Source organism: Populus alba, chromosome 3, assembly GCF_005239225.2.
Source record: "Populus alba chromosome 3, ASM523922v2, whole genome shotgun sequence".
In the NCBI taxonomy this organism is placed as follows: domain Eukaryota; kingdom Viridiplantae; phylum Streptophyta; class Magnoliopsida; order Malpighiales; family Salicaceae; genus Populus; species Populus alba.
In genome coordinates this window covers 15886540-15897518 of record NC_133286.1, presented here as the reverse complement: position 1 = coordinate 15897518, position 10979 = coordinate 15886540, and the positions used below count along the sequence as shown (strand labels likewise).

Here is a 10979-nt window from a genome sequence, read left to right as displayed (position 1 = left end):
TTGGCAGTCCCATGCTTTCCTCCATATGTTTTCATTTACTTCCTTCTTATAATATATATGGTCTCTAATTAACAGCTGCTTTTAATTTGTATTCCGATTGAGATGTGTATCCTGACCACACATTTCAAGTGCAGACTTCCACCACTAGCTAGGTTAACTGGCCGTAGAGGTTTGCGTTCTCTTTTAATTTTATTTTTTCTTGTGGTAATGTGATGTCTTCTTTCTATCAATCTTGGTTTATTGGGCAGGTAATTCATGACATTCTGTACATATCTTGGGTATTATTATGCGTGGATGTGGAAATGTTTTGGTTTCTTTTTTGCGTATCAGCTAGGTTTTTCAACCATAAAAAACAAGTCTTGGATGCTGCATTATTGATTTTTGCTACAAGTAGACAAAATAGAGGGTAGAACTAGACGTTAATATTATTTTTGTTGTTCGTGCAATTTGCATTGGATTTGGAGTCTTAAGTTTCAAAGATCGAGCCACTGTAATTAGGACTAGCTAGATATTGACATCAATTATCACTGTATCCTACTGTCTTTCGCTTTGCATTTCTTGAAAGGTAAGTTTAGAGTCACCTTCACAGGCCAACCAAGTAAGTGTGCGTTTAAGCACAGTACCATTTATATATATCTTGATCTTATCCAATCCCTAATAGAACACAAGCATGAAAATGATTATGTGTGCCTTAAGGAACCTTTTCAAACCATGTTTTAAGGATCCTTTTCAGCATTTTTCTTTTTCCTAGGATATTTCTGGTGGGCAGTTGCTTTCTTCTTTTCTTTCCTTTTGTCTCTCTTTACCCTGGTTTCTTTTCTTTCTTATCCTCTTTTTAAAGAGGCCATTTGAGAAACCCTCTCAAAAGCTCCAAGGAGCTTTCCAAGCTAAAGTCTTGAAGAATTGTGTGCATTGGTTTTTTTTTTAACAATTGTTTTTGTGACTTTTACTGTCCAAGTGCTGAGATAAATAACTGCAGATTTATGACATAACTTGCAATGTTCAAGTGCAGGAGGGAGTTCTTATTCCTTGTGCAATTCATGGTGGATCTCCTCATGAAAGATAAGAGAAGGAATTTTTAAAGCACCAGTAGAGGTAAAACAAATTTTAATCCATGGACACTTAAGATACGGTCTGTGCAGATTGAAACCTCTTCCTCTTCAATTGTATATATTTTCTTGCCGATCGATGCAACATCAAACACCAATACTTTTATGACTTTTTTTTATTATAAAAGAAAGTTTTAACCTTAGATAGTGGCACATTGTTACATACTTAGCTTACTAGTTTCTCTAGGTTCCAATAGATTTTTAAATCAACCAGACATCCAATCGAAGTTTCTAAGAATTAGTTGATGATGTTGAATAATTAGTTTTAAATTAATCAGTGATCGAGTATTGTTGATTAATTAGTTGAATCACAAGTTACTAGGAATTAATTAAAAACTGTTGAGAAATTAGTTTTATATTAATTAATGATGGAATATTATTGATTAGTTGAACCCTAAGTTATTAAAATTTTGTGTCAAGTGACTAAAGAGATCGTATCTTTGTGTGACAACCATTCATGACGTTTACAAATCATATGAATAGTTTTTTTTATATTATGATAATGGTTATTTTTTAAAGTATTTTTTTATTTAAAAATATATTAAAATAATAACTTTTTTAATTTTGTAATATATATTCATATTGTTTTTAATAAGAGCATATTTGATAGGAGGGTGATGGGGGTGAACATTTGCCCTTGAACTATTTACCTCATTTATCTATACTTGGCGTGAGCTTAGAGGAAGAGAAAAATATTCTCAAAGAGATTTAAGAATGTGTTCGGTAGTATTACTTTATTTTAACAAGAAAAATAGAAAAAAATAATATGAATTTATGTTTAAATACAATATTCTTACAAATTGAGAAGAGAAGATCAACCAATTTCTCCACTTTCTCTCAAAATGTCATATATACAAATTGATAACTCACTCTTTCTCTCAAATTAATCGAACAAGATCAAATGAAACCGCAGGCTCTCCTCAAAGTCAATAACAAGTCTTATAAATGGTGTTTTCCATTCACACAAATTAACCTTAAAGTTTGGTATACTTTTTATTCCTAATAGCACATAACGTTTTGAACAATTATTTAAACATTTAATCAATCATGATGGAAAATATATATATTGAAATTAATAAGATATATACCTTATTAATTTCCTGCTACGAATCAAAATATTGAAATTTTTGTCACACGTCTTGGAAGGCTTTGGTACGTACTAACTCAAATTTTCTCATTTCCATTTTTGGTGCAGGAACATGATAAATAAAGAACGGAATTTTCCAACTAGGATGGTACTAACATGGTGCACGAAGAACAATAACAAATACGAGTTTGGTTATATATAGAATTATTATAACAATCATTCTCATATTCAATAAAGTTATATTATATACTAATTAATATATAATTAATAAAAGACACTTGTTTCCCAGAGACACAACTCAGAGGTTCGAACTTTTCATCACCTCCAAACCAGTACTAGCCACAATGAAACGTTTGTCTGAGATTGCACGACAACATTTATCGCAGTGAAAAGATCACTTTGGATAGCCATAGCCAGATGGTGGATAAGCAGGGGGTGGGTAGTTGGATGGAGGATAACCTGCTACGGGGTAGCCTTGGTGGGGCTGCGGTGGATAACCATAGGGTTGTCCATAGGGCTGTCCGTATGTTTGAGGTGCATATCCAACGGAGGGAGGAATTGGCTGATCAATGCGTGACATCTGCTGAACAGGGGGCACTGCCATCACCGGTTGTGGCCCAAACATGCCGTCTCTTTTGTCCATTTCAATCTTGTGTTGTGTCTGAAAAACTTACCCAGTTAGCATAGTTGATTTGACGTCATTCAAAAACCAGTATTTTATGAGGTGTTTTGTGGATCAACAACATACCTGCATACAAGCACAAACCCTGGCCAGAGGGAAAAAGGATGAAACAGCAGAATCAGTGAGAAACTTGTAAGCCAATCATTCAATATTAAGATATGGGTGTAAATACTTACGTGCAGTACACCATATCAGCCAAACAAGATAGCAACTGGGAAGCCTCTTGAATTTCTTCACTCCCAACAATCATTGCAACTATAGAAAATATGCATGCAATTTGTTGGAGGCAGAACATAAAACCCTGAATAGGAACAGGCAACATGTTTAACCAAATTGCAGATAAGCAAGGATATTATGTATGCTTATTTGAGAGAGAGAGACAGGGAGGAGCACGAGCATACAATAATGCAATTATCGCACTTTGTAGTTTGAATGTTGAATTCATCTTGCAACATAAAGCGAGTGGAGGCCACTGAATTTCCAAAGCAAAGGAATACCTGGGAATTCAAAACAAACTGGGCTTAGTAATAAAATAACTACAGGAATGTGTTTTACTGCCAGGCATAACGTATGTCATATGTTACTATTTAAAGCCATAAAACCAACTAAAACTGATGATCCACTTTCTTTGTAGATAATTTCAATACAATATCTGGCAGTTTTATGCTAAAATATGTCCCACTGTTGTGAGTATAAGACCATGTCAAGAATCATCTAGAGTTACTATCCAAGAAGAAGCATATTCTACAGTAATTTGACCAAACTAAATGGAGGAAGATAAACATTTTTCTGATTATCAGGAATCAACAAAAGAATTTTAGATGAAAGATACCCATATATTGGGGTATACCTATACAATTGATGTACATCTTAATCTGAAATCACCCCAAATGTCAAGAGGAAATGAATCTAGCATGCCACCACATGCTAGCTAAGTTCAGAAAAAAAACAATTAGCCTGTAACATTCAGGACTGCATTCTGCTATAAAACTTCTAGAGATGAGTCCAAGTCCTATTTCGATATAAACAGAATATAACAATCTCTCTTAAAAACAAACTACTCCCTACCTCTGTGGCAAGACAAACTTCAGGGCACCGACTTTCACCACACCTGCCACTACAAGGCATGTAACCAGCACAACAAACGTACCTGTGACCAACAAGATGACAGATCATTTAAACAGAACATAACAATCTCTCTTAAACATTGTATGAGAATCAAAAGCATTGATTACCTTGACATGTCATTGTAAAGTGCTCGTTTGCGGAGCAAGTATGATACACAAGGCCCACTACAAAAGAATGGAGGAGAATTAGCTGCATTGTGATTTAAGAAAATCCAGAAATTATTTAAAGTTGAAAATGTGTGCATACTATGACAACATTACAATTCATAAATATATCATGAATGAAAAAGGTGCTATCAAGAACAGCACTTTTAAAAGAGTACAAAAACAAGTAAAAAAATTACATCAGAATTGAATGTGCAATTTCAGGGGTGGCAATGGATTGATGAGTCAGATTTTGCCCCACCCATCTCTGAATCAGAACATCTATCACCCAACTCCGACTCCAACCAGATCAGATAAGGTTGAGAGGAAAATTTTCCACCTAGCAGGTACTCGACCCAAGTCGATCCATTTTTTTTTTTTTAAAATCAATTTTTTAAAGATAAAATCATAAAACCATCAAATATAGTTTAAACTTCAAATCCATAAATAAAATCATTAAAATCCTCCATAAAAATAATATTCCATGCATTACATTGAAATTTAAAATAATTAAAAAAAAATAACTATATGTTTTTTATATAAAAAAAAAAACAGTAAACAAACTAGGTCAGGGTCGGGTCTAGGAGCCCTCACCAGCCCCCAACTTCGAATCCGATCAAATTAGATTGAATTTTATCTGAATTGGATCATACCAGATAAAATCCATCCGGACTGATCAGGTGACACCGAATATCCATCGGATTAGGTGAAATTGTCATCCAAAATAATAATATAACAATGTTTCAACAGTACCCAATCACCTCACAGACCTATATGTTACAAGAAACATAAGCAGCAATCTGGAATAGAATACCTTTTCAAGCTTCATATCTAAAAAATATATTTTGAAACAACCAATTTGCTTTTCTTCAATCAGGAGAGGAAGTGAATTTCATGCTACAGTTTTGAGGGAACACAAAAGAACAGACCAAAAAATGTTAATGTTGACATTTCAATCTTGAAAATCCATTTTGATGCTTATTATTGAATTTCAAGAATTCTTTCTATGGTAAAATAACATCTCACATAGCTACAGCCAAAGACTATACTATTTTTAGGCAAACAATCCAATGAACTGATAAAGTATAGAGGCAAAACATGTTAAGAAGGAACAACTCTATAAAAAGACCTGCAATCCTGCCCACCTCATTAACTTGTGCTATCTAACAACGCCACAACAAATCCCTCTCACCTAACCCACCTAACATTTTTGCCCCCCTCTTCCTTCCCATGTCCTGATGAGAATTCTCCCACTAAGAATCGTTGCAAAGCATATGGCAAGCATAGGCCACAAAAGACATACATGTAATATAGATGCGTGAGAAGAAAAGGAAAAGGAGCATAAGATATCAGAGCATTCATAACATGGATAGATCGATGCATATGTCCATGAAAAAAGAATCTCTGGGACATGAAATAAAACCAAGACGACAATAAAAGGACAACAGAATGTGGGTATGAATCAAAGTGAAAGGCATGGCAACTTTTGGATTGATTGAAATAAAGCCTCGCAGAGCTAAATTTTTTGAAACTACAATTCCTGGACATGGGTGGAAGGCACCATCTAATGAGAGCATGTATTTTGCAAGCACCATTCAATCAAAAACAGTTAAAATGCTACGATGTGGACAATCAAATTCCAAGCAATCCATGTCGATTTATTAAAATCTGAAAAAATCTCGGAAATGGGAATAGTAACTTGAGTTAACAAAGGAGAATGAGTACAAGATTAAATTTAATACTTCGATACAGTGAAAAAACACTAAAGAGTGAAAAAGAAGATATAAATTGCAGACTTAAAGAAGATCACAACTAGGAAAAAAACAGTAGAACTAAAGCATATAAAGCTATCCTGCCAAAGGATCAAAATCACCCAATTTTGAACAAAGCAATAGCACTGAATCAGAATCGATGCCATATTATCCCAAGTCAAGAAACCACAAAAACCCTACGAAACTTAAAGGAGTGTAAATGAAAGAACAAGCAGATCTAAATTTCAAAGCAAATAAATAATTAGATCAAGGAGCACTCACCACCAAAAAGCCAAGCAGCAATCTGAGCATTAGACAAACAAAAAATCAGCATCAGACCCCCGAAAACCTAACACAAAGCTCACAACTTTTTACAAAATAAGATTGCAAAAATTCTAAATTCTTACATGGGGCATCAACTTTAATGGTGCCCATTAAATCAGTGTGCCAGAGATTTCTATAGTTCTGCCGCAACTGCATCTTGTCCAAGTGTTCCTGAGAAGCCATGGTGTTCTAAGATCTCTCTCAAAGACACCAATTTAATTCTTGTTTTAGACACAGGAATCCAACCAAAATGAAAGCCTCTTCTTCTTCTTCTTCTTCTTCTTTTAATGGAAGAGGATGTTTCTTTTTTCAAGGAAGCTTCTTTCTTGTTGTCCTTTCAATTTGAAGTTTGAATAAGAGAGAAGAAACGATGACTTCAAGTGGAGACCCACGCGGCCACGCCCATTTGTCCACTTGGTGGAAATTTAAAAAAGCGTAAATAATAAAACATGGTATCATTTGATTGGTTTGCTGGCTAGATTTGGAATGATCTCAGCCCCGCGTTGTCTATAAATGAACTTGCTTGATTATTTTATTTAACAGGAAAAAAAAAAAAAAACAATTAACTGCAACCCGACTCCATTACTTAAGGCTGTTTGTTTACGCAGTGAAGATTACGGTTAAAGCAAAACACAGAAATCAAGTATTTGGTAAAAAAAATAATACTAATTACTGTTTATAGACCTATTATTTTCTGTGTTTACAATGCAGGATCGGAAAAAGCAGTGTTTATATGTTTTTCTTGTATTGTTTATGTTAATTATACTATTTAATGAATAATACAATTAACATGAACAGTGTATATTAATACAATGTTTATGTAAATTTGCATTGTTCACTTAAAAAATAGTGAATTATACAATTCACTTGCACTCTTCATTTACACTGCATAAACTTTTTTTTTAGTGTATTAATTTTTTTAATACTTTTTTTTAAAATAGTTTAAAGAGAATTTTATACTTGATAATATTTTATCTAATTTTATTACATGCTAAAAAAATTATGAAAACTATAGTTATTGTCAGATGTTTTTCGTATGTAATGGAATTATAGATGGTTTCATGGAATAATAAAAAATATTTTATATTAAGTATGATTTATCTCATGATGTAATAGCAATAGTTAAATTCACAATATTTAAATTAAAAATTATCAATATTAATATATATTTTTAAAAATTATTTTATAACATCAATTTTAAAAGCATTTTTAACAAAACATATTAAACTATTTTTTCTTCAACCTCAATTTCAATAACAGTTTTAACTAAATATTTATTTTTTCAAATCATCCTCAACTAAAAATACTTTTTATAAAATAATTTTTTTCAAATCACAGCTACTGCAATACAGAACATACTCAAAAACTAAATTTGTTTTGTATTATTATTTAGCACATAAACAGAAAACGTACATTGCAAGTTACATCAACGATTACAATATAAACCATAACAATAGGCACTTTATTAAGGAATATTGTTCCCTTACCTCTGTCGATATCACTGTTTTCCTTTTATTTTAACCATCAAATTTTATTTGTTTTTTTTGTTATGTTGAAAGTGTTTTATTTATTGAGATTTTTTTTCATGTGCTCTTCCATATGCAAAATGTTTGAGAATATTCTAACATTCAATTATAAATTAATTAAGAAAAATAAAAGAAAAGGAATCAAACAAGAAAGGGAAAGAAAGTATATTGTTCAAAAGACAGCAAAAAAACATTGGTTCTTAATTACATCTCAATTTACACATATTTTATCCTTAGTTTAAAGATTTTATGTTTTGATTCTATTTTTTTTTTCATGTTTTAGTGTTGAAGTGTTGAGAGATAAGAAAAAAAAATAGTAGGAAAATTAAAGGAAAGAAAAAGCAGTCGATCAATATATTTCAATCATAAAAAAAAAAAAAAAAAAAAAACTGATCTTAGTATTAATAACTTCGTTTTGTGAAGAGAAATTCCATTGAAATGGTTTGAATTTTCTTAACTTGTCTAAAAAAATAGATTGATGCTTGGGAAGGTTATTTTTACTCAGTTTAATTTTATATTTCTAGACTGAATATAAAGAGTTTTTGAATTAAAATGGATTTGCTAGGGTTTCTATGTTGCTTTTAAAGAATTTACAAGTGAAAATAAGTTAAAAATATAGATTTTTTAAAGTTTAAAAGCTTGAACCATATCTTTCTAACCACCTCACATGACTAAAATTTAATCTAGTAAATAATATGATATTTATTTTATTTTAAAAAATTATAATAAATAACATGTTACTGATCCTTTAAAAAATAAATTTTAGGCATGCATGACCTAGCCTTGCATGCATAGGCTTTTTATATATATATATATATATATATATATATATATATATATATATATATATATAAATAAAAGCTTGCTGGCCCATCCTTTTAGACCTAGGCATTTGTCTTCTATTTATGTTTCTTTTTTTTTTATTTTAGTTTATTTTTTAATTTTAAAATAAAATCTAATGTAAAAAAAATATTTTATATAATATTTAAAATATTATATAAATTCACCGTAGTTTTAAGATAAAGTTATAACTTGTAATGATAGTTTTAACAATTACTTCGTAAATTATTATATATAAACCTAATATAAAAAATTTAAAAACAAATCTGCTCATGAATATTCAACAATAGCAAAATATCTTTTTTTTTGTTTTTAATATAATATTTGTACATAATTTCCTAGATTAATTAATCTTTTATCTTTTTATATATATTTTAATTGCAACGTAAATAAATAAAAATAGATTTTTAAAACTATTTCGTGACATCGCACACAAAAAAACTAGTTTTACCAAAAGCAACACGCATAAAATCACCCTCTTGAATTGCTTTCATGCCTCGATAAGAAGAATGCCCAAACTGATCACTTCTCCTAATTCTAAGCTCTTAAATTAGTTAAAGATGCACAAACTGTTTTTGTTTGGATGATATTGAGACAAAACTTAGGACAAAAATTGAGTTTTCTATGGGTTGCGATCTTAAGCTGAAGGGTGTGGGCTTGAATATAAACTTTGTATTAGAGAGTGATTGTTCCGAAAAAATAAGTTCATTATAAAAAAAGAAATCATCTATACTTAAATTAGCAAGTATAAAAAGATAAATAATAAAATATAGAGATGACAAAAAATTTATGCGGTCTTGAATTAGTGGAGAACGAATTAGCGAATGATAAAATTGTTCAATCTTCATGTTTATCTGGTAATTCAAAATATTTATAAACATTGATTATATCAGTTTATGTTATAGAATATAAAGACTAATGTTACAATTACTTCTATAAAAATAGAGTTGCATTACGTACATCATGATGAATGGAGTTATAGTATAATTGATTGATGTAAAAGTTAGTACTTACCATCAATTGTAGTGTTCAACTATGTTATTAGTGAATAGATTAATGATAGTTAATGCATATGAAGTAACGCATAAATAAAAAATAATCATTTATTAAAAAAGGAGATGTGTGCCCTGCATAGAAAAAATTTATGTTTTTGAGAGTGGTGAGCGTGGCTTTATTTTAACTTCTCGAAATTAAAAAGTACATTGAGGTGGAGTATACTATTGGAGAACCTATCTATGACTAGGAGAGAGAGATAGTGTGCGAGTGAGGGAGAAAAAAGAGAAAAATTATGGCTGTTTAGGTCATGCCTAAATGACCATCATTTTATGTGTAACAGCAGCAATGCATAATTTAGGTGGGTAAGTCGCCTGTCATTTTTGAACAACAAGGGCGGTGGTTTTCCAAGATATTAATAGATTTATCTTGTGATGATATTTTTATTATAGTTTTTTTTTTAGTATGATTGAGATTATTTTTTTAATAATTTTTTGTATTAAAATACATGTCAATGATATTTTTTTATTTTTTAAAAATTATTTTTAATATCATCACATTAAAATAATTTAAAAATACTAAAAATATATTAATTTTAAATAAATAAAATAATAAAATAATTTTAAATTTTTTAAAAATATTTTTAAAAACCAAGAAACAAACATGAAGCTAGGATATTGTAATAAAGTTAAGTATATCTTCGTCAACTTATTCCTCTCTTTTTTTTCCTCTTGTCTTCCTTGACTTTGGTTTTTGTGCTACCTTTTTCTCCTTCTCTCGCGTTTCTCTTCTACCCATGTAATGCCTTCGAGTGCATTGCCCTCTATCTTACTCTGCACGTGAAATGCAAATATATATATATATATATATATATATATATATATATATATATATATATCACTGTATCATTACTTTCATTTAAAATATGAGAAACTCGACACTCCCATTCTTGTTTAAGAAGCATATAATACCCTTAGTGATAGCATAGACATTGGAAACATCCAAAATTTGCCCTAATGGCCTCCTAGAAATCGGTCTCAACAATATCCTTTCTATAATCCGAGGACCAGAGCAATTTTAAGTGATGTAGAAGTTTTGAATTGTCTGATAAGGATATAATAGAATTGAATTATGTGGAAAGCTTATAGATATATTTATGGATCTATGTTAGATAAATCCAAACCTAAAAAAATATTTGATTGTGTCAAATGATTTATATGATAAAAAAAAACTTATAATTTTTTATTTAATCGTTATATTACATTTAAATTAGATCAATATATTCTACAAGCTTTATTCTATAGGGAAGCCAACGTTCCCCATAGATTCGCTTTATAGGAATACATTTAAAATATTTTGTTTTATGGATTTCCTATTTAATATTGATTTTTGAGTT

At 30.4% G+C, this 10979-nt stretch overlaps 1 protein-coding gene across 1 annotated transcript; it reads right to left on the bottom strand.

Moving 5' to 3' along the window:
- Positions 1-2362: 2362 nt before the first annotated feature.
- On the bottom strand, positions 2363-6579 carry LOC118028441 (uncharacterized). Its single transcript, XM_035032009.2, has 8 exons — positions 6308-6579; positions 6183-6204; positions 4114-4170; positions 3947-4028; positions 3280-3375; positions 3055-3179; positions 2945-2963; positions 2363-2857 (listed from the first exon to the last, which is right to left on the bottom strand). Exons 1-8 carry the CDS (start codon positions 6405-6407, stop codon positions 2591-2593), a joined length of 768 nt encoding a protein of 255 aa, XP_034887900.1. The 5' UTR covers positions 6408-6579; the 3' UTR covers positions 2363-2590.
- Between the last annotated feature and the right edge of the window lie 4400 nt (positions 6580-10979).

Coding starts and splice junctions, on each gene's coding strand:
- LOC118028441 (XM_035032009.2), bottom strand. CDS start 6,407: ATGGCTTCTCAGGAACACTTGGACAAGATGCAGTTGCGGCAGAACTAT. Junction 4,171..6,182: donor TGCTGCTTGGCTTTTTGGTG/GTGAGTGCTCCT, acceptor ATTCTTTTGTAG/TGGGCCTTGTGTATCATACT. Junction 3,376..3,946: donor AAGTTTGTCTTGCCACAGAG/GTAGGGAGTAGT, acceptor TTGAATTCCCAG/GTATTCCTTTGCTTTGGAAA.